Below are 26,296 nucleotides of genomic sequence, written 5' to 3'. Positions count from 1 at the left end.
GTGCAAAACTGTAATGCTAACACAGCCTTGAAGGCGATGGGCCCAATTTATCATTTGTGTTTTGTTTGTTTTTTTTTGTCACTTTTTAGCATCAAACATCACATTTCACAAAATGTTGCAAAAATTGTGCAAAGAAAAAAAAAATTGGTAGAAATAGAATCAATCCAGGGGGTTACTAGAGTACATTTCGTGACTTTCTGAAAAGTTGCAAATGATAAATCAGGTGAAAACATCTGGAAAACCTAAACCCGGCCCACAGTGGCAAACTAAAAAAAACGGGTGAAGATATATAAAATAGACTTTAAAAAAGGGAAACATGGAAGACTGAGTTTGGTGCAAAGCATCAAAAACTTGACAAAAAAAACAGGCACTAATGCAACAATGAATCAGGCTATATGTGCTTTTACTTTGCTTTCGCCACAAAGATGTTTATCAGGATATAAAACTCCAGGTTGTCCTGAAATCCTGCCTGGACTGGAGATGTTTCCGGAATTGTAAAAGCTGCTGTCTACATGGTTGCAGATTGCATCGCCATGTAAGTGTATTTGAGTGGAAATATTCTTTAAATAATGCATTTGCCCATTTACAATTTGTTTATCTGCTCCCCTTGCTTCACTTCCGGTACAACTCTTTGCCGCACTTGTAACAGATGCGTCTCATCAGGCTGTGAATAACTCTGCTTAGTCTAATACTTTCCTTGGCCGCCATCACTGACATATGCACTATCTGGGGTAACATTTGCTACGCACGGCTCGCCTGCGCTCATCTTCTGAGTAATGAAGGAGCGTCATATCTCACTCTGTGCCTCCACTTTGCTCACATTGCTGCAGGAAACGGTTCAGATCTGCATCAGACAGGGATCGCAGGGAGACTTCTGCCATGTAAAGGTATCGGCCGGCATTATCGGCTCATTTCTCTTCCGCTAACAATCCATTACAATACAAGCTTTTTAACCTCAGCTACGAGCATAATTTTAGAAGTATAGTTACCCGACTGCAAACGCATATAGTCCTGTAAATCAGCTGCCTTTTACATGTCCCCAGCTTTGATATATTTATAACACTGAACGGTTTCTGACATTTAATCAAAATGACACAAAAGGAGCTCAGTAAACACATAAGACAGGTACTGAATTATTGCTGCATTTAACACCCACATGGAAAGCGTTCTGTGCTGATTACACATAATATAAACCATGGCACCAGAAATTCTTCTAAATTAAATGAATCTTTTATTTTTACAACAAATTGTCACTTCACACTCATCAGAACAAAGTCCAGGAAGCTGCTGCTCAGCTCTGAAGCTGTTTTCATCCAACCACCGATGCCGAGAACAGCTGATCGGTGGAGGGGCTTTGTATCGGCCCCCACAATTCTGATATTGATGACCTATCCTTAACCTTTAAGACTAATTTCTGACAAGTCTAGAAAAAACCCTTTAAATGGGCGTTCTCAAGTTTTAAATTTATTTCCTATCCAAAGGATGGGGGGGGGGTGATTTTCTGATCACTGGGACCGCTGTGGTCCCCCCAATCCTGAGAACCGAGGCTCTGAAAAGTTATCCCATATAGACAGGGGATCATTGGGGGCCCAACCAATGTGGCGCTCACCGATCCCAAGAGCCAAGGATCCCAGCTGAATGAAGCAGAGGTCAATCATGCGCACTGCCTCTCGATTCATTCTAATGCATACTGTCAAACTCTGGCCCGTGGGGTGGTTTCATTTGGCCCGCAATACCAGAACCACCACCCCTATGTGGGACCATTATACTGTATGGGGGACTATTGTACTGTATGGAGGACTATGGGGGACCCATTATTCTGTATGGAGGACTATGTGGGGCCCAATATTCTATATGGAAGTCTATGTGGGGCCATTATACTGTATGGCCCATTATTCTGTATGGAGGACTTTGGGGGGGGCATTATTCTGTAAGGAGGACTTTGGGGGGGGGCATTATACTGTATTGAGGACTATGTGGGGCCCATTATTCTGTATGGAGGACTATGTGGGGCCCAATATTCTGTATGGAAGTCTATGTGGGGCCATTATACTGTATTGAGGACTATCTGGGGCCCATTATTCTGTATGGAGGACTTTGGGGGGGGGGCATTATTCTGTATGGAGGACTTTGGGGGGGGGCATTATTCTGTATGGAGGACTATGTGGGGCCCAAAATTCTGTATGGAGGACTGTGTGGGGCCATTATACTGTATTGAGGACTATGTGGGGCCCATTATTCTGTATGGAGGACTGTTTGGGGCCATTATACTGTATTGAGGACTATGTGGCGGGCCCATTATTCTGTATGGAGGACTTTGGGGGGGGGGCATTATTCTGTATGGAGGACTATGTGGGGCCCATTATTCTGTATGGAGGACTGTGTGGGGCCATTATACTGTATTGAGGACTATGTGGGGCACATTATTTTGAATAGTAGTTGGCCCGCGACTTTGTCCAAGTCTTTCATTTTGGCCCTCTGTATGTTTAAGTTTGACATCCCTGTTCTAATAGGAGAGCCAAAGAGCTCTGCGCTCAGCAATCTGCGGCACTCCCATTAAAAATGAATGGAGTAGTAGTGCGTATGATCTACCTCCGCTCCATTCAGCTGGGAGGGTGGGCCCTCAATGCTGCCACAGCGGTGGGACCCCAATGATCCCCTGTGGATAGGGGATAACTTTTAAACTTGAGAACACCCCTTTAAATATCCAACCCCCCTCATATCTTGGTGCCTGACAGCAAAGTACCAGCAATGAACCCACACTGACACCGCTCTACTACTAATATGGCAGCAGAGAAAACACTCTTTCGCCAACGACAATAGATTCTAGATTCTTCTGTGCTCAACACTGCTAAGGGTTGTACTTTACTGAAGCCAGGGGCACAGAGGAAAGACCGGCACAAGGAATGAGGAAGGGGAACTACCAAACACCAAGAGGCAATGTACGGGGCACAGACTTGTGCGGGGGACAACATAATGGCATAACTCTTCCCCCTGTGCCTGGTTGACCCATCGTAAGGTGCTGCGGAATATGATGCCGCTATACCGTATCTATAAAGATTAATATCACCATTAAACTGAAATAATAAATAATTCTGATCTCTACAGTGAAGGAAAGCTACTCACGTATGTGACATATTTATACAATCCAAGAATGAAGATCTGTTCTGTGCATGAAGTCAGAGAATAAAGCTCAGTGTTTAAAATAATCCTCATTGTGTTATCGGAGAGATTTTCACAAAACAGGTGGGAAATTACATCTCTTCACTCTGCGGCACTGTCACAACTAATCAGAGACAGCCCCAAAACACTTATTCCAAGGAGATGTGTAACATCTCAGACTCCCGCCTGGATTTCGTTAAATTGCCATTTCCATTAGATTGTAATTAAAAATAAGTCATGTGCAATTACTCTTACAGACATTTCACAGAGAAAGAAACAGCTACAAAATGCAAACTAATAGGCTTCCAAGAAAGATCCATACCAAGAAGCCATTAAATACAGGCGGCACAGGGGTGTACTAACTATTGGACACACTATTTTGTCTTGTATTGCATTGAATAAAACTGACCATAGACTGATACACTATATGCACCTCCACATGACACATTTATCACATCCCATTCTGCATCAATAGACATTAATATGGAGTGGGTTTTCCCTTATAACATCTTCCGCTCTTTTAGGAAGGTTTTCCATAAGATTTTGGAGGTGTCTGGGAATTTTTGGCAATTCATCCAGAAGAGCATTTGTGAGGTCAGACACTGATGTTGGAGGAGAGGCCGGGCTTACAATCTCCATTGCAGTTCATACAAATGGTTTTTGACGATGTTGAGGTCAGAGCTCTGTATGGTCAGTCATGGTCTTCCACACCATATTCGCCAAACTATGTCTTTGCTTTATGTTCTCTAGCACTGTCATAGGGAACAGAAAAGGGCTTTCCCAAACTGCTCCACAAATCTGGAAGCAAACAGTTGTCTAAGATGTCGTGTATGCTTAAGCTTTAAGATTTCCCTTAGGTTGAACGAAGGGGCCTGATCAACCTCTCAAAAACACCCCCATAGCATAATTCCTCCTCCACCAGTTGGCAAAATGTAGTTAGGGAGGTAACGTTCTCCTGGTATTCACCAAACACAGACTCATCCATCAGATGCCAAACAGAGAAGTGCGATTCGTCACTCTACAGAATACAATGTTCCAGAATCCAGTTGTGGCTGCTTTACACCACCCCATCCAACGCTCGGCCTTGTGCTTGGTGATATAAGGCTTGCATGCAGCTGCTTGGCAAACTCATGCTATGAAGCTCTCAAGCACAGTTTTTGTGTTGGTGTTAATGACAGAAAAATTTGTACTCTGCAGGTTTTGAGTCAGCAAAGAGTTGGTGACTTTTATGCCCTCTTCTCCACAGCACTTGGTGACCCCGCTCTATAACTTAACGTGGCCTGACACTTAATGGATGAGTTGCTCTGCTTTCTCATCGCTTCCACTTTTCAATAACACTGTTCATAGTTAATTTTGGAATATTTAAGATGGAAGAAATTTCATGAACTGACATGTGACAACGGTGGCCCTTACTGTAATTTTATGAGTTCTTTAAAACAATTCATTCTTTCACTAATGTTTGTAGATGCAGACTGTGTAACGAGGGGATGGATTTTTGTCTGTAGCAATGGGACTGAATGAAAAAAAGTGGAATTCAATGATTAAACGAGTTGTTCCTTTTCAAAAATTATTGCTTTAAAGAGGAAAAAAAACAACAAACATTTGTAGCTTTAACTCACCCTTGCCGAGGTCCAGCGATGCCTCTCACCGCTACTCCAGTAATTATGTACAGGATGCAGTGGTGACATCAGGTTGACAACACTGCAGCCAGTCACTGAGCTCAGCAGTTCGTGGTGTCTACATCGGCTGGGCCTCTGAGCTTAATGATTGGCGGCTGTGCTGTCGATGTTACATCCTTGCTGCAGCCTGTACATAATCACCCGATCATTTGTTTTTTTATCTCCCTCAGCGTATAGAGGTGCGTCCTAATACTTTTATCCATGTACTATATTTTCGAACACAATCAAGAATCTGATACTTTTTTGGATCAGAACATGAAAACGTCATACTAAGCGTCTGTAAATCAAATATTCATTAAAGTTCAATCACCTATTGAAAATCAACGTTAACTATGTTCAATTTGCCAAACAAGAGAAACTCCACCCAAAACAAGTTCCCCATGTGTTCCATTAAAGAAGTCTGTCAATCGCATACTTGTTCTTATTGCTTATATTACTAGATATCAGATCCAGCACACTGGAGCCCATGGCACAGTAACAGTATGGATCAGGCTTTGATCACTCATACAGGCACCTGAACTTCCTGTATAGTGTTATTACATGGACCGTCCCCCAGGAGTTGGCACAAACTTCTATCACAGCTACTGCTGATGATTGGACTGGCCTCTGTTGTAAAGCCCAGTATTAGTTACCAAGCATTACAGGAACTTCAGAATTAGGACCTGGAAAATGCAGAACCAAGGACCATAGCCTTGGACCAACATAGCTGGTCCTGCTCGTGACTGGTCCAAAGTTTCCATATACAAATAAAGTAGCACACTAGTTTCTGTAGCTAGAATGGTTATTGCTCCTTCTTCCTTTTTCTTGAAATGTTTTAGCTTCAAACTCACACATAAGAAAAGCTCAGCTGGGAGCCAAAATGTACCGAAATATGGTAAAGGAAGAATAATTATTTCAGCTCCATGTTCTGCAGCTCTTTTCATTTAATAAGGATACACCAATTATTGTTACGAAAACTCATTACTGGATGTACCGAATGATAGAAAACATTATGTGTAATGCCGGCTTTAGTCACATATGGATGATCCAGTAGACACTCTGTAGCTGTAGAAGATGATAAAGTGACCGATAGAGGAGAAGAAGTGGAGGTGGGAGCAGCTTTGTAGCAGATATGCCAGAGAGCGAGACAGTGGGAGGAGGACATTCAATCAATAAGAAAAATAGAGGCCGGGGAAGAAGCGAGAGAAGGAGGAAGGGGATATGAAAGAGACAGAGACCAGCAAACGTGGACAGATAATGAAGCATCAGACTGGGCTTATGACTTCTCTAGTCTAGGTCAAACAAAGTTGCCTAATCTATACCTAAGCGGTGCCCGCTGCTGACCTAGGTCCTGGATAAAGAAATGTGAAATCAACATCAGCCTGGCAAATAATACCAGGAGCTCCCTAGTCTGCCTCTCAAGGCCTCGCTGGAGTTGACTTAAAAGACAGGGTATAATCAAGTCTTTATGTCTGTACTACACTGAGATGGATAGAAGACAGCAGTATCCCCATCTCCAGGGGAAGTGCACTGTGCTCCACTCCCCAGCTACCCGTGTAAGATCCGCAAGTCTGGAGCCTTTCATCTTGCACATCTGAGACTGAAACCTAACTGTACCGGGCGCTTTTCATAAAGCCGGAGCTCTATAAATACACTCAACGTGGCCTCCTATAGATAATCATCAAGGTCAGCAGAATTCTCAATCACAATAGCGTTAACTACTTCAGTACTGGACAGTGTTTTATATACAGGATAATGCTCGCTAGACACTTTATTTAGCTGTTAGCAAGATTCCTCCACCACGACTCCCTATAAATATAGATGATTGCGTTCTTAACATTGAAAGGAGATTCAGCTACTGCCATACCCCTCTGTTCGCTTACCTTGCTTTAGAATAGAAGGATCAGGCATGGCAAAAGTCAACATGTCCAACCCTTCTTTCCCCAAACATCTGGCATTAGTGGAGAGTAAGCCAGTCCTGTCATGTAACGCCATCTTTTTATCTATTGTTCCATCTAAAATGTAAAGTGCTGCAGAATATGTTGGCGCTATAGAAATAAAAATTATTATTATTATTATTATTGCAACACAAAGCACTGCAGTATCCATTACCACAATATTAAGAGGGTTTTCCTGCCACATTCATTTATCCACAGGATATTAAATGTACGGTTGTTGGGGGTCAGACTGAGAGCAGGAGATTCCAAAGTCCTATGTGTGAATGTAGATGTAGTGAGCATGCTTGATGGACTGGGACTGAAAACTGTGGCATCCCGTAGCGCGAGGCGGCCCACTGCCCGGCATCTCAATTTCAAAGGATGCAATGATGGAACAGGAAGCCGCTAACTCCCTTATCCACTGTGAGCAGCTAGACTTGTTCTAAAGACTATTGGACCAATGCACGTAGAGCAGAGTCCGCGGCTCTAAGGGACGCAGACTTTTTTCAGCACGGAGCACTGGTTACACCAATCTTATTGTTGTGTTTTATTAGAGATCTGCTTGCTGGTCAGTTCAGCCTCAGGAATCAATGTTTCCATTTAGTGACAGTAAGCAGAAGAAGACATGCGGGCTGGATCTTATGCATACATAAGGCTAGACCCAAGATTGGTACTCAGTGAAAGCAATCAAGCAATTGTTCTCCCAGCCACTAGTCCCATTGTGTGGATGGGGACAGTAGACCCAGAGGAACCTTCACCACTGGGGGTCTCAAATGCTGTCCCAGATGATGGGCTTCTGGAATATCCTTCATTCTTTGAGCTAAATCCAAATATTTAAGGGGAAGGGTGTGAAAACTTCTGCCCATCCAGGAGGCTGATCCCAGGAGAGGGAGGACAATGAAGCCACATGTGTTGGTATAGTGACGTTGAGTGCTGAGGTCCTGGAGCCCATGGATGGATGGCCTACGGAGTTTGGGGATTGGTTGCCAGCTGTCTTGAGTGGAATTCATATGCTGCGGTCGTGATATCCATCGACTGGTGGAGCATAGGCTGTGAGTGCAGACTATACCGGTGGGAGATACTAAAAGCTGTGGGCCAACCAAAAGTTGGGAGACAGTGGGTATCACCTGGTACGAGGCAGTGGAACTACCGATACCGAGTTGGGAACTTTATGACTGAAAGCACTGCATTTTGGCCATTTACCTGGAATTGCTGTATGACCGTGGACGGAAGGAATAAAACTAATTGCATCGTTAACCTGCCTAGGTGATTATTACAACCCACAACCTTACATCTTCAAATCCACCATTGAACCTGTGCATATGAGACCCCAGCAGGTGTGATCACGTCATTAATTACAACTGTTGTGTGAAGCCTCAGTACATAGTGTAGAGACATCATACTGCGTGGGGGGCTGTATGGGGACATCATCCTGAGTCAGGGACTGCGTGGAGAAATCATAGTGCATGTGGTGCTTTGTGTGGACATCATACTGTGTGGAAGGTTTTGTGGGGACATTATACTGGGGGAGGGGCTTTGTCAAGACATCATAGTGCATGTGGTTCTGTATGTTGACATCAAAGTGCATGAGCGGCTTTGGGGGGATGTTATATTTTGTGGGGGAACATAATTTATGTGGGCTTTGTGAGGTCATTATACTATGGGGGGCTTAGTGGGCACATCATATTCATATGCAAAGAGTTTGTATGTTCTCTCCGTGTATGTGTGGTGCTGTCTGGTTTCATTCCACACTCCAAAGATGTACTGAAAGGGAGTCTAGATTGTGAGCCCCGATGATGATGATGATGTAGAATACAAGGAGAATACAAGGAGAGAACAATGGAAAGGACACCATTGTAGGCATTTACTACAGGCCACCTGGGCAAACTGAAGATATGGATGAACTCTTTATATATCAAATGACCAAGTTCTCCAAAAAATATGACGTAGTGGTCATGGGAGATTTCAACTATCCAGACATTTGTTGGGAATCTCTCTCAAGTAAAACTAACAGGTCAAGCAAATTCTTATCCTCTCTTGCTGACAACTTGCTGCCACGAGAGGTGGTGAGTTCTCCTTCAATGGACGTCTTCAAACAGAGGCTGGACAGACATCTGTCTGAGATGATTTAGTGAATCCTGCTTTGAGCAGGGGGTTGGATCAGATGACCCAGGAGGTCCCTTCCAACTCTACCATTCTATGATTCTATGTCTGTAAAGCGCTGTGGAATTCATGGCGCGGTATAAGTGAGTAAAAGAAAGAATATATTGACAACAGTGTATGAGTGCTTCTCCGCAATGGTTGGTAATGATCTGCTCATATGTAGCTCCTTACATATGTGGGTGCATCATGACACTGGGAAATGTCTACATTGGCCAGGGGAAGTACTTGTTGAATTTTGACAGGTGGCTAAAGGGGAATCTCGCAGAGGAAATAAGGGGTTGATTTGACAACTGTGGAAGTAGAGATGAGTGCAGTTACAGGTAGAGAAGTGAGGGAGCCCCGCTGGTGAACTGGGGAGGGTACATTCCTATGACTATAATTTGAGCTCTGCTCTGACTGCTTGGGGGCTTGAAAACAAAGTACCTCTAAGGTGCCTGGCGCAACTACTGTACGATCCACGAGGAATTAGTGTATATAGTAGAAGTACCCAATTCATTGTGTACAGAAACAGTATCCTAAAAAATAGAAGATCACATAGCAAAACAGAGTTACTGATATTAGTGTCTAAATAGGTGTGTCAGACCCAAAAGTGCCCACCCAGAAATGACAGTGACCCTACTTTATATGTCTATCTTCCTCATCATTCTCCCCCAGAGTTTACAGGTCAGATGTGTTGTGGGACAATCTGTCCAGAATCCAGAACTGCCTCATTGAGTCCAGGACATTTGGGACAGGAATGGTTTGCCAGTAGCCACATGAAAGAGGTGGCACTGTGGTCATCCTTGGTAATGTCATTCAGATAACAATGCTTCACGTGCTATATTTCCAAGGGCAAGAAAAAAAAGTATAAGTCTGCAGTGTAACAAACTTGTCATTGTTTCACTAAAGTCTGCAGGATTTTTTTCTGCCAGAAATAGAAGAAAAGGCAGTAGAATAATTATGGCTGAATTGTCAAACCGGGTAAGAATGTTCAGCCACAGATTAGTGTTTTCAGAACGCGCTCCACATTCTCCTTTGTAAGATTTTGCCCTCTAGGTGTGTGAGTTCATTGTATCTGAAACCTACGATACAATGATTAGTTACCTCCGTGGATGAAAAAAAATCACTTTTCCATCCATTGCACCACATTCCTGTGCCTTTTCCCAGCAGCCTAAGTACTGGTACTCTAGTTTTTCTGTTCGCACCAGGAGTCTATTTTTTCCATCTTATTTTTTCACTTTTCTCACCCCTGAACATTAAGTTATTTAAAGGTAAAATGAATGCGTACCCCCGCGGGAAGGCACTCACCCCATGCAGAGCAGACAGTTAAAGGGAATCAGTCATTAGGTTTTTGCAACCCTATCTGATATCCAGCATAATGTAGGGACAGAGACCCTGATTCCATTGATGTATCACTTATTTTGCTGCTTGCTGCAGTTTTGATCAAATCTGTTTTATCTGCTGTAAATCTAGCAGTTCTCTGAATGCTGAGCTCTGTATTACCCCACCCACACCACTGATTGGCAGCTTTTTGTGTGCACTGTGCATAGGCAGAAAGCTGTTAGTCAGTGGTGGGGGCGGGTTACACAGAGCTCATGAATATGGGGGACTACATGGCAGCAGGTTTACTAGTCTTCTAGTGATAATCTGTTGCTGATAAAATAGTACTTTTATCAAAATTACAGCGAGCAGCCCAATAAGTACCACATCACTGGAATCTACAGTACAGACCAAAAATTTGGACACACCTTCTCATTTAAAGATTTTTCTGTATTTTCATGACTATGAAAATTGTACATTCACACTGAAGGCATCAAAACTATGAATTAACACATGTGGAATTATATACTTAACAAAAAAGTGTGAAACAACTGAAAATATGTCTTATATTCTAGGTTCTTCAAAGTAGCCACCTTTTGCTTTGATAACTGCTTTGCACACTCTTGGCATTCTCTTGATGAGCTTCAAGAGGTAGTCACCGGAAATGGTCTTCCAACAAACTTGAAGGAATTCCCAGAGATGCTTAGCACTTGTTGGCCCTTTTGCCTTCACTCTGCAGTCCAGCTCACCCCAAACCATCTCAAATGGGTTCAGGTCTGGTGACTGTGGAGGTGGCACCCCATCACTCTCCTTCTTGGTCAAATAGCCCTTACACAGCCTGGAGGTGTGTTTGGGGTCATTGTCCTGTTGAAAAATAAATGATGGTCCAACTAAACGCAAACCAGATGGAATAGCATGCCGCTGCAAGATGCTGTGGTAGCCATGCTGGTTCAGTATGCCTTCAATTTTGAATAAATCCCCAACAGTGTCACCAGCAAAGCACCCCCACACCATCACACCTTCTCCTCCATTCTTCACAGTGGGAACCAGGCATGTAGAGTCCATCCGTTCACCTTTTCTGCGTCGCACAAAGACACGGTGGTTGGAACCAAAGATCTCAAATTTGGACTCATCATACCAAAGCACAGATTTCCACTCATCTAATGTCCATTCCTTGTGTTGTTTAGCCCAAAAAAAGTCCCTTCTGCTTGTTGCCTGTCCTTAGCAGTGGTTTCCTAGCAGCTATTTTACCATGAAGGCCTGCTGCACAAAGTCTCCTCTTAACAGTTGTTGTAGAGATGTGTCTACTGCTAGAACTCTGTGTGGCATTGACCGGGTCTCTAATCTGAGATGCTGTTAACCTGTGATTTCTGAGGCTGGTGACTCGGATAAACTTATCCTCAGAAGCAGAGGTGACTCTTGGTCTTCCTTTCCTGGGGCAGTCCTCATGTGAGCCAGTTTCTTTGTAGCGCTTTATGGTTTTTGCAACTGCACTTGGGGACACTTTCAAAGTTTTCCCAATTTTTTGCACTGACTGACCTTCATTTCTTAAAGTAATGATGGGCACTCGTTTTTCTTTACTTAGCTGCTTTTTTCTTGCCATAATACAAATTCTAACAGTCTATTCAGTAGGACTATCAGCTGTGTATCCACCAGACTTCTGCACAACACAACTGATGGTCCCAACCCCATTTATAAGGCAAGAAATCCCACTTATTAAACCTGACAGGGCACACCTGTGAAGTGAAAACCATTTCCGGTGACTACCTCTTGAAGCTCATCAAGAGAATGCCAAGAGTGTGCAAAGCAGTCAACAAAGCAAAAGGTGGCTACTTTGAAGAACCTAGAATATAAGACATATTTTCAGTTGTTTCACACTTTTTTGTTAAGTATATAATTCCACATGTGTTACTTCATAGTTTTGATGCCTTCAGTGTGAATGTACAATTTTCATAGTCATGAAAATACAGAAAAATCTTTAACTGAGAAGGTGTGTCCAAACTTTTGGTCTGTACTGTATATTATGCTGTTCTGAGGCTTGGGTGGCAAAAACCTGGTGACAGATTCCCTTTAATTCCTGTACAGGTTCCCATGTAAGAGACCCCACTGATAACCAGAAAGAGGGGTACCATTAACTACAACTTTGGAAATAAAGTAAACACTTAAGGCACAGTGAGACGGCCATATAAATCGGACTGAAATGAGCCTGCAATGCTCGACTAGCTGCGGCTCTCACAACCCCAGCATGACAGCTGCATGGAAAAATACGAAGCTGTCATGTTCAGGTCGGGAGAGCCGCCGGCCCGTCCGTGCATTGCGATCCGATCTTGGTCCAATTTATATATCCATCTGAATGCGCCTTTAGAAGAAGAAAAATGTAAGAAACTACACTCTAGACACAAGCCGATATGAAAAATATACAGACACTCTGTTACATTATAAACGATAAATTATATTTTTATTACATATTTGACCAAGACGAGCCACACCGAAAACAGGATAAAAACAGGTAACAGTAAACCAAGGGGGGGGGGGGGGTGCTAGCAACTATGATAAGCGTTGCCACTTTTACTGCCCCTTAAACCAAAAAGAGCAGATATGTATCTACAATACTCATGCCAAGAACACACACACGAAATGTTTGGAAAGTCAAAAGAATAATAAAGATACCGGTATTTAAGGCAACTAAGTTAAGGAGATACAAAAATGCTACAGAATAAAGTATGACTACAAATAGGTAATACTTTCAGATGGCCAAAAGCCTTGTGGAATCACATCAAAACCTTCAAAGGTACCAATGATCCAAAGATAGACAACCTGATTGATAGAAATAGTCCAAAATGGGTTCATGACAAATGGGAGAGCGCAGAAGCTCCCAGTGTATTGCCACTCACGGAGGCTTCCTCAGGAGTCTGTCTGGCTTTTCTTGTGTGTACACATAATGCAGATACAACTGATCACTTTTGATCTACAGAGTGCTTATACATTTTTTATACACCCATGTCTTTTCCTTATTTTTGTAAATGTTTTGGGGTGTGTAGTGCTTAGTGCATCTACTACCATCTCGGTGATGCCTGACCCCTTCTTCATTATTCTACATACCAGAACATGTTCTAACACCAGAAGGCGCACACAGACTCATACCAAATATGTACTCTAAACCTATAGATAAAAAAAACTAATAAACATCCTTGAAAATAAAAGTTCTGTATATCTTTATAGATTCATATTTCCATCATATTTCTGATCATTGTAAAAACTGTAACTCTGTAGTCATCACTTCTATCCTTTGAACTGATATTGAAAAAAATAGCTAACGTATCTATAGCGGCTTTATAATGCAGATGGATATAAGCTGTTCTATCTCGGCACTTTTTTCAGGAAAGTGGTAACATCACTGTCAGTTTTGTAATGAAACATGAGTTCACGATAAAAGGGAATCGCATCGAAGTTACAATCAGGTTACCGTAACAGCAATGACCTCCGTTCTCCGAGTCTCGCTGAACATAGCAGGAGCTCAATAAGAAAGTATCCAGATAAGTGACGTCCTGATGGAAGGAAGCTCAGATAGATGGATTCACCTGTCTCTACAAATCCGCATGAATTCAGCTACAAGCCCTGGATCCTATAATCCCGAATGAACAAATAGGGGGAAATGTACTATGCTAAGTGCGCCAGGGTTGTGTTGCAATTTGCGCTAACTAACAAAATATCTATTTATTTTGTGTTTTAGACACTTTCTGATAAGAGGGTGTGATCCCGCCATATTTGGGTGTGGACACATGAAAGAGGTGGGACCAAATTGGCAACACTGTCCTGTCCTGTTTATCTCCCCGCAAACTATTTATATGTGCATGTAGCTCTTTCAAAGACAAGTCAAGCAATATCTTTACATGGCGGGTCCGTTCCTCCGTCACTCAGGAATCAGTATTTGTATTGATTTGCAAATAAGGCTGAAGAGCTATTTGTAGGTCTGAAGCCTCTGTCACTCCAGCTCTATTCCCTACCTGTGCCGCCTCCTCCTGAACTACATCCTTATCATAAAAATAGTTTGGGGTGAAATCCTGCTGACAGATTCCCTTTAAAAAAATTGCACTTTACTCACCCTCCCCAGGTCCAGTGTTGAGTCTCCACTGCTGCTCTTCATGTTGGTTATTGTCTGCAGCGCTGTTGACGTGATGCCAGTGAACTCAGCGGCTCCGCCTTAGACAGCACAAGCCGCTCAGAGATGCTGAGCTCACTGATTGGCTGCAGTGCTGTCAATGTGATGTCAGCGCTGCAGACATAAACAGCCAAGGGGGGCAGCGGCAGAGACTCAGCGCTTGACCTCGGAAGGAGGAGTAAAGCAGTTTGTTTGTTTTTTTGGGGGACAGAGGTTTTCTGAAAGCAGAAAACCTCTTTATAGCACTATCATACCTTACAGATATTTAATTGAAAGCTGTACAAGGTCATAACGTAATGATATGGTTTACAAATGTGTTCGCTGCTTATTTTTTTCCACTGATGTTTAAAGGGTAGTGACTGTAAACACATGGCTAATAGCCTGGTTCTTGTTGATTGGTAGAGTGCCAACACAGCAATCAGATATTTATGACATTTTAGAACAATGTGTTAAATGTACTGATCTTGCAAAAATATACACCATACAGGGATAAAGCACAGTGTATGCGTAATGTATAAGGTAATGTCACAGTATGAGAATAATGCACACAGTGGTGTCCCTGGTACTTATGTGCCTGTATGGGTGTATAGTCCCTCGCTACATTCACAAGAAGTGATATGACAGGCAGCTGTGTATTAGGCTATTCACATACAAAAACCACAACCTTTGAATATCCTAGAAATGTCTTTATCGGTTACAAAATGCTATGTGACCCTATATGTTTTCGCCAAATGGTTCCCTTCCATTCACAAGTTAAGTGACTTACCGTGTATGTTCAGCCATATATTTGGTATTCATCTCATGTAATTGTTGCTTTGTGATTCACAATCACTTCTTTGTTACTCCTTATAAAACCAAATAAGAAAGGTAATGTGACCGATGATTAATTTCTGTGCCCCTATGTGCACCCTAAGTTCCTCCTACACAATCGGCGTACGTACAGTATGATAATATCCTTATTACACATTACACCACACGAGGGATAGGTGCTGATTTGCAAGGACATGTTTTATCTGGCGGGGGTATGGATGCAGCATGAACCCATTATATAATCCTATGATTACTACCAAATCATATATAATGAAGTACAAATAATTTCAAATAATATAACAACTTTATTAATAAACAATTTAAACATAATTACAAAAGACAAAAAACATAAAAAAAAAAAAAAACAATAAAAGGAAAATGTAAAATATATATGGTAACCTCTGAGGAAGCTGTATGCGAAACACGTGTCGAGGAACTGGACAGTGTGGTCCTTTTTGCATGATGGCACATGGTGGATATGGCTCCTAGTCATGTGATATTTTAATATTAAGGGCACCAATGCAGGGGGTCTTTTTGACTGGTTAGTTACTATATATCACTGATATGGTTATTTTCTTGTAGCATTGGTGTAGTAATCATTCAGGGACTGATTATACCAATACCAAATACGGTTGCCATATATACTTTTTGTTCCTGTTGATTGTGAGAACAATAGTCTCATGCCCTCATTGATTTGCTCTATTGCCTGACTTTTTTGTGTGTTTTCATGCTGTTTATACATTTGACCACACTGGCCTTTTTTCTTTTTTTTTGTGTTTTTTTTTTAATGGTTTTTGTCTTTTGTAATTGTGTTTAAATTGTTTATTGTTATATTATTTGTAAATGGGATTCTTTGTGCTTCATTCTATATGATTTGGTGGTAATTATAGGATTTTGAATTATTTTTGGTACCCCGAATATCTGAAAAAATGTGGTTACTTTGAATATGGGTTTAAGCTTTCAGTTTTTTTTTATGAACCCATTATAGTCTAGGGTGATTTTCTCGTGTCCTTTTTCTTGTAAACCAATTGTCCGCAATAACAAAATACATGCCTAATTTTGATCTGATTTTTGGACCAAAATTGCCCGTTCAAGCTCTTAGGTCCATGAAAAAACCCTGTTGGTAAAAATGGACATATGGCACCAAAAAAATGGATGAAAAGCACTAATCGAAATAAAAATTTTGGACAAAAATAAAAAAAAAGAGTGAAGCCAGAATAATAAAGATTGTTATCTAGAGTTTGCTCCAAAGAGACCATGATTTATGAGGGAAAGGTACATGGGAGAGACCAGTCAGTCATCTGGATCGAGGCGGGGGTTGCGCCGGACTAGTCACGTCTCTCCCTATTGTCCCCGGCTTTTCAAATTATGTTTTCTCTGAAATGCTGCAGCGTTTCAGAGACATAACTAGCGGTAGTCGCGCGTCCAAGCTCTGATTGATGCTGCCCATGCATTGGAGGCTCTGAGTCTAACGACAGGTTCCCTTTAATGGGATGCATATTAAATCTTGCTGCATACTTTATTAAAGATCGGGCACATTTCATGCCCTAAAATAAATAAGTGTCTGAAGTGCCACAATCTGTCTTTACTTGTACAATAAAAAAAATTTTGTGAGATATTATACAAAATGTAAAGAAATCAGTGAGAGGCCATTATGATGGTCAGTACTATCAGGATATTTCGCTTTCAGCCATCTCCAATGATTTAGTAGAACATTTTGAAAACCTTTTTTACCTTCTGACCAAGGACTATTCACGTTTTATGTTGGCCACTTGCAAATTCCATTGAATTTTTCTACATCTAAGTAATAATTGAGGAGATTTAGGCTAGGGCTAATACATTAGCACCGGTTCTAAGACATGACATGCCGCGAGACCAAAAACATCTGTAACACTTGTGTGACACGCCAATAGCGAGTGGGGCATTTTTCGGTGAGTGTTCGATTTGTGTTAAAAACATGTGTGATGTCAATTCTTTGTCGCATCTTCTGAGCATAAATCACAGCAAAATACACGTTTTTGGGTGGGTTTTTTGTGGATTTTGGAGGAAATACACCATAAAATTGGAACAAAAACAGAAAAAGGTGAAAAAAAACACAAATAAAAACACTTGTAGAATTTGTGGATTTTGATATGTGGATTTTAAACATTTTTTGTTTTAAAATCCACATAAAAAAAGTCTGTGTGAACATACCCAAAGGGAAAAAAGTCACATGAAACGTGGTGGTGATCATTCTGACGATCATTACATGTCTTGTCACAATGCGGTACTGCAATTTTCATATTGAGCAACCAATAATCAGTGTAGTCCTAGCCTTACTGATTCGGGTCCAATGTACAGGTGCTCCTGTTTTCCTCATGCAGGGGATTCAGATCCATCAACAGCTTGGAGACATAATGTACCTACACTCCTTGACAATGAAACTGCAACACACTATATATTTTCTGCTGCTAAGTAGACAATGGAAGAAACCCTTTGTCCCATTTCACTATAAAATCCAGACTGGAGGAATTTTTAATTAATAAAAAAGTGTTCCTTTATTCTTACAGATACTTGCAGCAAATTTACTGAAATCTGGTTGCCAAAGATCACATACGCTCGTCCACAATTTACAGCAGAGTCCTTGGTTTTATAAGGCTACATTATATGCCCACTCCCCCTTCTTATTCTTGAACCGTCTCTCTCTTCCTTTTTTCTGTTCTTTTACTATTCTATTGTATTCTCTCCCCCAATACTTGTTGCGTTATATTGTTATTGTAGCATAGGATGACATGTTGTCCTTCTAACTCTTCCTTTTATAAAGCTATGTACTCCACTGTTGCTGTACAAATCTTATATTCTGATTATATAGTTTTCTCAATGTTCAAAACTAATAAAAACTTGGAAATTGGAACACCAAGAAGGAAAAGTTGTAGATTTAGGGAAATCACAGGATGGATAGATGTGTTACTAATGTGCAAATGATGAAAAAATGGAAACAATATTTTCAAAACATCTCGATTTATTCAGTATCAACTATGAATGCCACGTACAGAAATCCCCGCACTTACATCCTCGGCTGCTATCAATGAGGTTATTAATGGTTACTGGCAGCTCCCTTTGCAATTGCCGACCAATGATGTCTCAGATGTGCTCAATGGAAGACAAGTCAGGAGATGCTGCAGGCCATGGTAGCATGTTTATGCCAAGCAGGGTGCCCATAATAGTAATTTAGAGTAATTTACAGCCTAGAGCTGTTCATCGGGTTATGTACAATATTCCACCCCACACCATAATCAAAAGAGTTCGACCGGTGTGACATTTCTTTTTGAAGGCCTCTTTGTGGCTTTGCTCACGTGATCTCCAGCCCAATCTCCAGCTATCATGGAGTCCAAGACAAAGGTGGGACTCATCATTGAAAATGATAGACCTCCATTCCAGCTTCCATTGCCAACTTTCTCTGCACCATGATAAGCCCTTGAGAGTGGTGATGTGAGGTCATGAAGAGGCCTTCAGGAGGGAATGTCACACCGGTCCTACTCCTGGGATTGTGGTGTGGCATAATGTACGGTAGCCGGACCCCTCTAGTCTTCATCCCAGGTACACTATCAGCTTGGAATTACAATAATTTCATCGTGGAACTAGTGATGCGATCTTCTCTCATTCTACTCCTGAGTGGCCTAAATGTGCTACCATGACCTGCAGCTTCTCTGGACTTGTCTCCCATCAAGCAGATCTAGGTCGTTATTGATTGGGAATTGCAATGGGAGCTGCCAGTAGTGGAGCTTGATGATTTTCCCAAGTGGATTCAGAGTGAAGAACATCCCTCAGACAACCATTAATAACCTCAGCGACAGCAGCCAAGAAGAGCAAATGAGAGGATTGTGTGTGGCGTTCATACTCAATAAAGAGTTTTGAAAATTTGGTTTCCATTATTTTATTATTTGCATATCATTAACATGTCTATCCATCCTGTGATTTCCATAATTTCACGGCTTTTCATTCTTTGTGTTCAATTTCAATGTTGAGCAGCGTACTTATCAATGAGTTCACTTTATGTACGGCTGAAATCGAAATGATTCAAACCTTAATGCACATTAGGTTTATTCAAAAAATTTACAAACGTTCTGTAAAACAATCAATCGGACGATGTAAATAGTTTAACACAAAATGCCATTTTTACTGACTACTGCAGTCTCAAAATTATTCACTCCCTTCATGATAAGTATCTTTAGTCATATGTATAGCCCCTTCGGCTGTTATGACCTGCTGCAAACGTGATGCACAACCAGACACCACCTACTGGCAGTGTTCCTCAGGATTAGCCCATCCTTCATGGGCAATGGCCTTCGGTTCAATATTATTCTTTCGTTTCCAAAAGAGTTGCCAAAAACTAAAGAGAAGAGATCCTTAGTTCCTACAGTTATACCACATCAAACCCACGGTGGAGAAATCCACATCTATGCAAATTAGCATTCCTCTAGGTCATACGTGTCAAACTCTGGCCCTCAGGGTGATTATATTTGGCCCGCGATGCCATTTGGAGGACGTTGTGGGGCCATTATTCTGAATGGAGGACTATGTGACAGGCCCGGCGTCAGCACCCGGCTCACCCAGGTAAGTGCCGGGGCACTGATCAGACTGGGGAGCCCACTCGCCGTCGGGCACCCCGGCGTGCTATGGGACCCGTGAGCGGTGCGGTGCCAGCGCCCGCCACCCCCCGCTTGCTCAGGGCCACGGCAGCCGGCACAATACTTACCTCTCCCCGTGCCTCCGCAGCAGCTCCGGTCTCTTCCGCGGCTGCTGCACGGTGACGTCTTTACACCGCGCTTTCTCCTGAGCAATAACAGGGAGCGCAGAGCGGGAAGATGCCGGCACGGGTGAGGAGTCCGGAGCAGCCGAAGCAGGTGAGAAGTGAGGTATTTGATTTTTTTTTTATCTATGCATGGAGGTATGGGGCATTATATGGGGGGGTGGATAAATGACATCCTGCATGGGGCATTATATGGGGGGGGCAAGTGACATCCTGAATGGGGCATTATATAGGGGGGGACAAGTGACATCCTGAATGGGGCATTATATGGGGGGGGGGGAGAATTGACATCTTGCATGGGGCATTATATTGGGGGGGGGACAATTGACATCCTGCATGGGGCATTATATGGGGTGGGAACAAGTGACATCCTGCATGGGGCATTACATGGGGGGGGGACAAGTGACATCCTGCATGGTGCATTATATGGGGGGGGGACAAGTGACATCCTGCATGGGGCATTATATGGGGGGGGGACAAGTGACATCCCGCATGGGTCATTATATGGGGGGGACAAGTGACATCCTGCATGGCGCATTATATGGGGGGGAAGTGACATCCTGCATGGGGCATTATATGGGGGGGTGACATCCTGCATGGGGCATTATATGGGGGGGCAGTGACATCCTGCATGGGGCATTATATGGGGGGAAGTGACATCCTGCATGGGGCATTATGTGGGGGCACAGCCTGCATGGGGCATTATGTGGTGGCCAGTATTCTGTATGGAGCGTTATAAGGGGGCCAGTATCCTCTATGGAGCGTTATATGGGGGCCAGTATCCTGTATGGAGCGTTATATGGGGACCAGTATCCTGTATGGAGCGTTATATGGGGACCAGTATCCTGTTTAGAACGTTATATGGGGACCAGTATCCTGCATGGAGTGTTATATGGGGTCCATTATTCTGTATGGAGCAATATATGGGGCCCATAATACTGTATGGAGGACTATGTGGGGTCATTATTCTGTATGGCGCAATATATGGGGCCCATAATACAGTATGGAGGACTATACTGTCCGGTCTGCACTGTGCGTTGTGAGGATTCGCCGGTTTCTGAGCTACTGTAGAATTTACAATAGATATCGCTCATGTAATGTAAGAAGTGAAATCTTTGTCCTTGTACTATATATATATATATATATATATATATATTTCTCTGTGGTATCTGTGCTTCATGAATCGTGGTATGTGTTAAAGGAGCCCACTGAGACTCTTTCGCCCAGGGCCCACAAAAACCTGGAGTCGGCCCTGCTATGTGAGTCCCATTATACTGTATGGAGGACTATGTGAGGCCCATTATGCTACATGGAGGAATATGTGAGGCCCATTATACTATATGGAGGACTATGTGAGTCCCATTATGCTATATGGAAGACTATGTGGGGCCCATTATACTGTATGGAGGACTATGTGGGGCCCATTATACTGTATGGAGAACTATGTGAGGCCCATTATACTATATGGAGGACTATATGAGGCCCATTATACTGTGTGGAGAGCTGTATGGTGATCACAGTTGGGTCATCATACTGTGTTGGGGGTCACCATATTTTGCCAGGGGAGTTGAGGGGTGGGTTCAGTAGGGTCATCATACCGTGTGTGTGGAGTGTACTGTGGAGGAATTCACTCTGGGGGTATCATACTGTGTTTTGGGGGCACTTTTGTTGGCATCATACTTTATGGGGGCAATGAAAGGGCATGCTAGGGGCTTCAATAGGAGGAAAATTACTTTGTAAGGGCTGCAAATTTGGGAGATATGCTCTTCTGTGATCCCACCAAATATTAACTTTTTTTTTCTGGAGGGGGGTGGGCCAAATTAGAACTTCTGCTATGGGACGCCATAATTTCTTTGTATGCCCCTGCCCGCGAGGAAATACCCAATGCTCCGGTCATGTGCCCCTATAAGTTTGTTTCCATATTAGATGATAAGAAAACACTTTGAGTTTCACATCCCTGCTCTAGGTGAAGAAAAGCTGACTATGTGTCATCCATTGGAACTGCCTACCCTAGAAGCCAGTGTTTGACCCTTTACATGCCATGCCACAAGGTTTATTATTTTAGCTAAACTAAAGTCTTTTCCAAAAGGAAAGATCACCCATCTGCAGACAGTTGTCTAAGGCTGCTTGCCCCTGTCAGGGTATGCTATGTGGTGGAACAGTCGCCTATAGAGTAGCCAACACCCATAGTTGGCACTAGAGCCACAGCTTTCCTCCTGGTAGTGGGATCATTTGCATTTCTTTATCCCAGGGACATTGCTTCAGAAAAAGGTCCCCTACAGGCACATCTGGGTCATTACCAAATGGAGTGATTTTATGATATATTCATGCACTTTGCATTGACATTTTGTGCTATAAGAACATTTCAGGAGGTTCAAAATATAACAATGTGTTCCCTATAAGAGAATCGCGGGCCAGAAGATAAATGGCTGTCGCAAGTCTGCATGAGCCTTATGTACTCTTAAACCTGAGTATTAATTACTGGTTACTGGATACTATATGGACAATAAGGTACAAAACGAAGACAGATATTTAAAGCGTTACTTGTCATTTTATACATAACCTGCAGAAAACCATGGACTTGCTGCCATCATCCCCCACAAGGTAAAACTGCTTTTGGTGCATATACCAGTCCAAGAACTTTCCTGAGACTCATGCTCTGTATCTTGACATTGACACTTTTTAAGCATTGTCAGCACTATATGTGCCAGAACTTCCTTTCCCTTCACCTCACAGCATGCATTGCTCCTGTCACTGTCCATCGGCTTGCCTGTCCTGTACTAAGGGCCCACACCTCTGGTATGCCTGACATCAGAGCAGGAGCAGAGAGGCAAAGACTCGCTACTCCCCTGTACGCTCACATGCACCTTCCTCTACTCTTTCTCGGATTAGACTTGAAAACGGTTATTGAACATTAAGCTTCATCGAAGGATGAGAGAGGCTGACATTTTGAAAACTTTTGTGTGTGCGTGGGGGAGGGGGGAATGTAAGTTTTAAATAAAGTGATTAGCAGATTGTCTATTTATTACATTATCTATTAAATGAGATGAAGTCTGAAAGTGCAGGGATAACTACAATACCCAGCACACTACTGATCCTTGTTCGGGGGACCCGACTCTTCTATGTATGTCAATACCAATAACCCAGACGTTATATTACTGTTTATAAGGGGCATCCAAAGCACCACTATAGGACTCTCCCCTGCATATTTCTCACCCTCCCCTGCCTATTTTTTTATCCAGGGATTGGAGAGCAGGGCACCTTTACCCCTCACTGAAAGTGAAGGGCGGGGGGCTTTTTAGGTTTGATCCCAGCAGCTGACAACAACAGCGGCAGGTACTTCCTCCATGTTACATATGGTTTATTATATACTGTATGTTGGCAAGCCATATACTAATGCTCATCTTACGGCAAGCTGTAAAGATCCAACATAAGCCCCATATCAATCTCCTAAAACTGTGTGCGCCATGACTGAGCTTTCTGGCCTCTGATAATGGAAGGAAGCTTCATCCTCCTGTATAGAAAATCCCATTGACTTGTTTCTAACAGAAAAACCATTACTCAGGTCTCCAAGGCAGAACGATGATATAATCTAATGACCTATATAATTCCATTAAAATAATCCGCGGTGCTAACAACGACACGTGACCCGTGATGTAGTTGGTGCGATTCAATCACAGGTGTATGACTAAGCCATTCATTCACACATCTAAGCCACGTGACCAAATAACTGTTATTGTGACTGGTATTTTCAGCATTGGCACAGAACCCAGTGCAAACAATGCATTATTAACCATGCAAAACGACAACCAGCGCTGACTCAACACGCACCTCAGCAAAATGGGACAGAAACCTGCACGGTGACATCAGGTCATATATATATTTATATATACATCCCAATAGATCAGATTCCAAATCAATACAAATCTTTACATTACAGCTTGTCTCCATGGACTGAAAGTCATGTGTTACAAAGATACAATCTGCCATCCAAAATGTTAACCCATACAGTCCTACACAAAAAAATCATATATAGAGACTGTAATAAACATATAGATGATCTAAGGTGACATACACGTCATCTCCACCGAAAATATCAACAGCCCCAAAGGAAGAGAAGTACCATTGTCTGAATGTCATATATTATACACAGTGTCACAACTTCAACCTATAGAAACCATGTGACTGACAGAGGAGAACGGCAGAGGTGCACTCACTTTCTAGATATTGTACATTGATAATGATAGATAGATAGATAGATAGATAGATAGATAGATAGATGAATAGACAAAAAGACACAAGGATGGATAGATAGACTATAGATAAAGCATGGATGGATAAATAGATGTTAGATATGAGATGAATGAACAAATGGATATGAATTGATGATAGATAGATATAAATAGATAGCTAGATAGATAATGGATAGATAGATAGATAGATGGATAGATAATGGATAGATAGCTAGATAGATAATGGATAGATAGCTAGATAGATAGCTAGATAGATAGATAATGGATAGATAGATAGATGAATAGATGAATAGGTAGATAGATAGATGATGGATAGATAGATAGATATATAGATAGATAGATAGATGATGGATAGATAGATAGATAGATAGATGATGGATAGATAGATGATGGATAGATAGATAGATAGATAGATAGATAGATAGATGATGGATAGATAGATAGATAGATAGATAGATGATGGATGGATGGATAGATAGATAGATGATGGATAGATAGATATAAATAAATAGATAGATAATAGATATATAGACAATGGGATGCACAGATAGAGGACAGCGCGACAGATAGACTTGAGATGAATGAATGGGTAGATGGATATGAATGGATAAATGATAGACAGATAATAGATGATGAATAGACAAAAAGACATAAGGGTGGATACATAGAATATTGATAGATAAAGCATGGATGGATAAATAGATGCTAGATATAAGATTAAGGAATGGATAAGATGATAGCTGATACAGCTGGTGGATTACAGTCTGGCATTGGGGCACATGTAGGACACACTGTGCAGGTCGCTGCTGTCTCTCACATGGTGGTCACATTGCCCTGTGACCTGCAGACATGACGCTTTCTCCCCCATGTCCGTGTCCCGTGTTTCTCCCACACTGTGTATATATGGACGCTCTGATTAGAGGAGCTGTCCGCTCTCCATGTGCCCGTACATGCCACCGGCAGTCACACAGGACTCTCCTCTCCATCCCTCCAGCTGTCGCACGACCATTACCTGAGTGTCGCACGCTTCTCCCCCGCACGGCTCCCCGGGGAGATCCGAAGAGACCAGGAGAAGACCGGAGACAAGAAGAAAGAGAAGCTGCGGGAGAAGAGCGGGGGAGCACGGAGGAGGCATGGGGACGGGCGGCTGCAGGTTCCGCTGCTCTCCGGGAAGTGTCCGCGGCTTCTGGTACCCGCTCCCGGCTCTGGATGCTGCGATCACTGAGCTGCAACCAGCCGACTCCTGTTACCATAACAACCCGCTGACTGACAGGAAGGAGAGCGGGGACGGGAGGGGCGCTGAGGGGGGCGGGAGCAGGGCAATAACGGGGGCGGCGGGCGGAGAGAACGTGGGGAATGGTCGCTCTGTACCACATGTAATGGGCACAGTGTTATTATACACCATTATAGCGACAAGAAGTCTAAGCAACTAACAACCAATCAGATGACAGCTTTCATGGTGTAACCTGCACAGAAAAAATACATGCTGTGAGCTGATTGGTTGCTATGGACAACACTTCCATGTTTCTTCTATATGAGACCATGTTCATCCTGAGCCTCTGCACAGTGAGATGGAGCAGAAGTCAACACCACACCTGCCATTAAAAACATCAGACGATGGAGGGACAGGTCCGGCAAAGGGTGGTGGTTTCCATTCCATGTAGAAGTCACAACCGAACATAATCTATGGCCCCAAGTCATCATTTGTGGGTTTTAAGTCACTTTTCTATTTTATGTAATGGTATTCATTGCCATTTTTTGCACAAAATTCTTAAAAATGGCGCACATGATTCATGAATTTTGCAAAAAATCAAAAATGGCCTCTATTTTCATCTTTAAAGGGACTTGTTAGACAAATCATGCTGTCCAAACATCAGGCAGCATGAATCAGAGTCTGGCTGCATGATTACAGCCAGCTATGTCTAACAGCAGTCCCCTTGAGAAAGGCAATAGCGCCGAAACGCGCGTCGGGGAAGCACGCATCGTGCAGGCTCTCCGTCTCCCACCTAGGTAATTATGCATGACCTTTTGATTATGTGAGGATAGGGATGTTTACCCCT

At 42.6% G+C, this 26,296-nt stretch overlaps 1 protein-coding gene across 1 annotated transcript in view; it reads right to left on the bottom strand.

Moving 5' to 3' along the window:
* Positions 1–25,504, bottom strand: part of DNER (delta/notch like EGF repeat containing) — a 399,406-nt gene extending 373,902 nt beyond the window's left edge. Inside the window, 2 exon segments of the mRNA XM_073674412.1 lie at positions 25,249–25,377; positions 25,379–25,504. Coding sequence (XP_073530513.1) covers positions 25,249–25,377; positions 25,379–25,489 — 240 coding nt within the window. The 5' untranslated portion in view covers positions 25,490–25,504.
* Between the last annotated feature and the right edge of the window lie 792 nt (positions 25,505–26,296).

The sequence above is a fragment of the Phyllobates terribilis genome, unplaced genomic scaffold, assembly GCF_046119375.1.
Source record: "Phyllobates terribilis strain yellow unplaced genomic scaffold, ASM4611937v1 Scaffold_3__8_contigs__length_932513732, whole genome shotgun sequence".
NCBI lineage: Eukaryota > Metazoa > Chordata > Amphibia > Anura > Dendrobatidae > Phyllobates > Phyllobates terribilis.
Note: the sequence above shows the minus strand (reverse complement) of the source record. Positions and strands in the feature narration are given on the sequence as shown.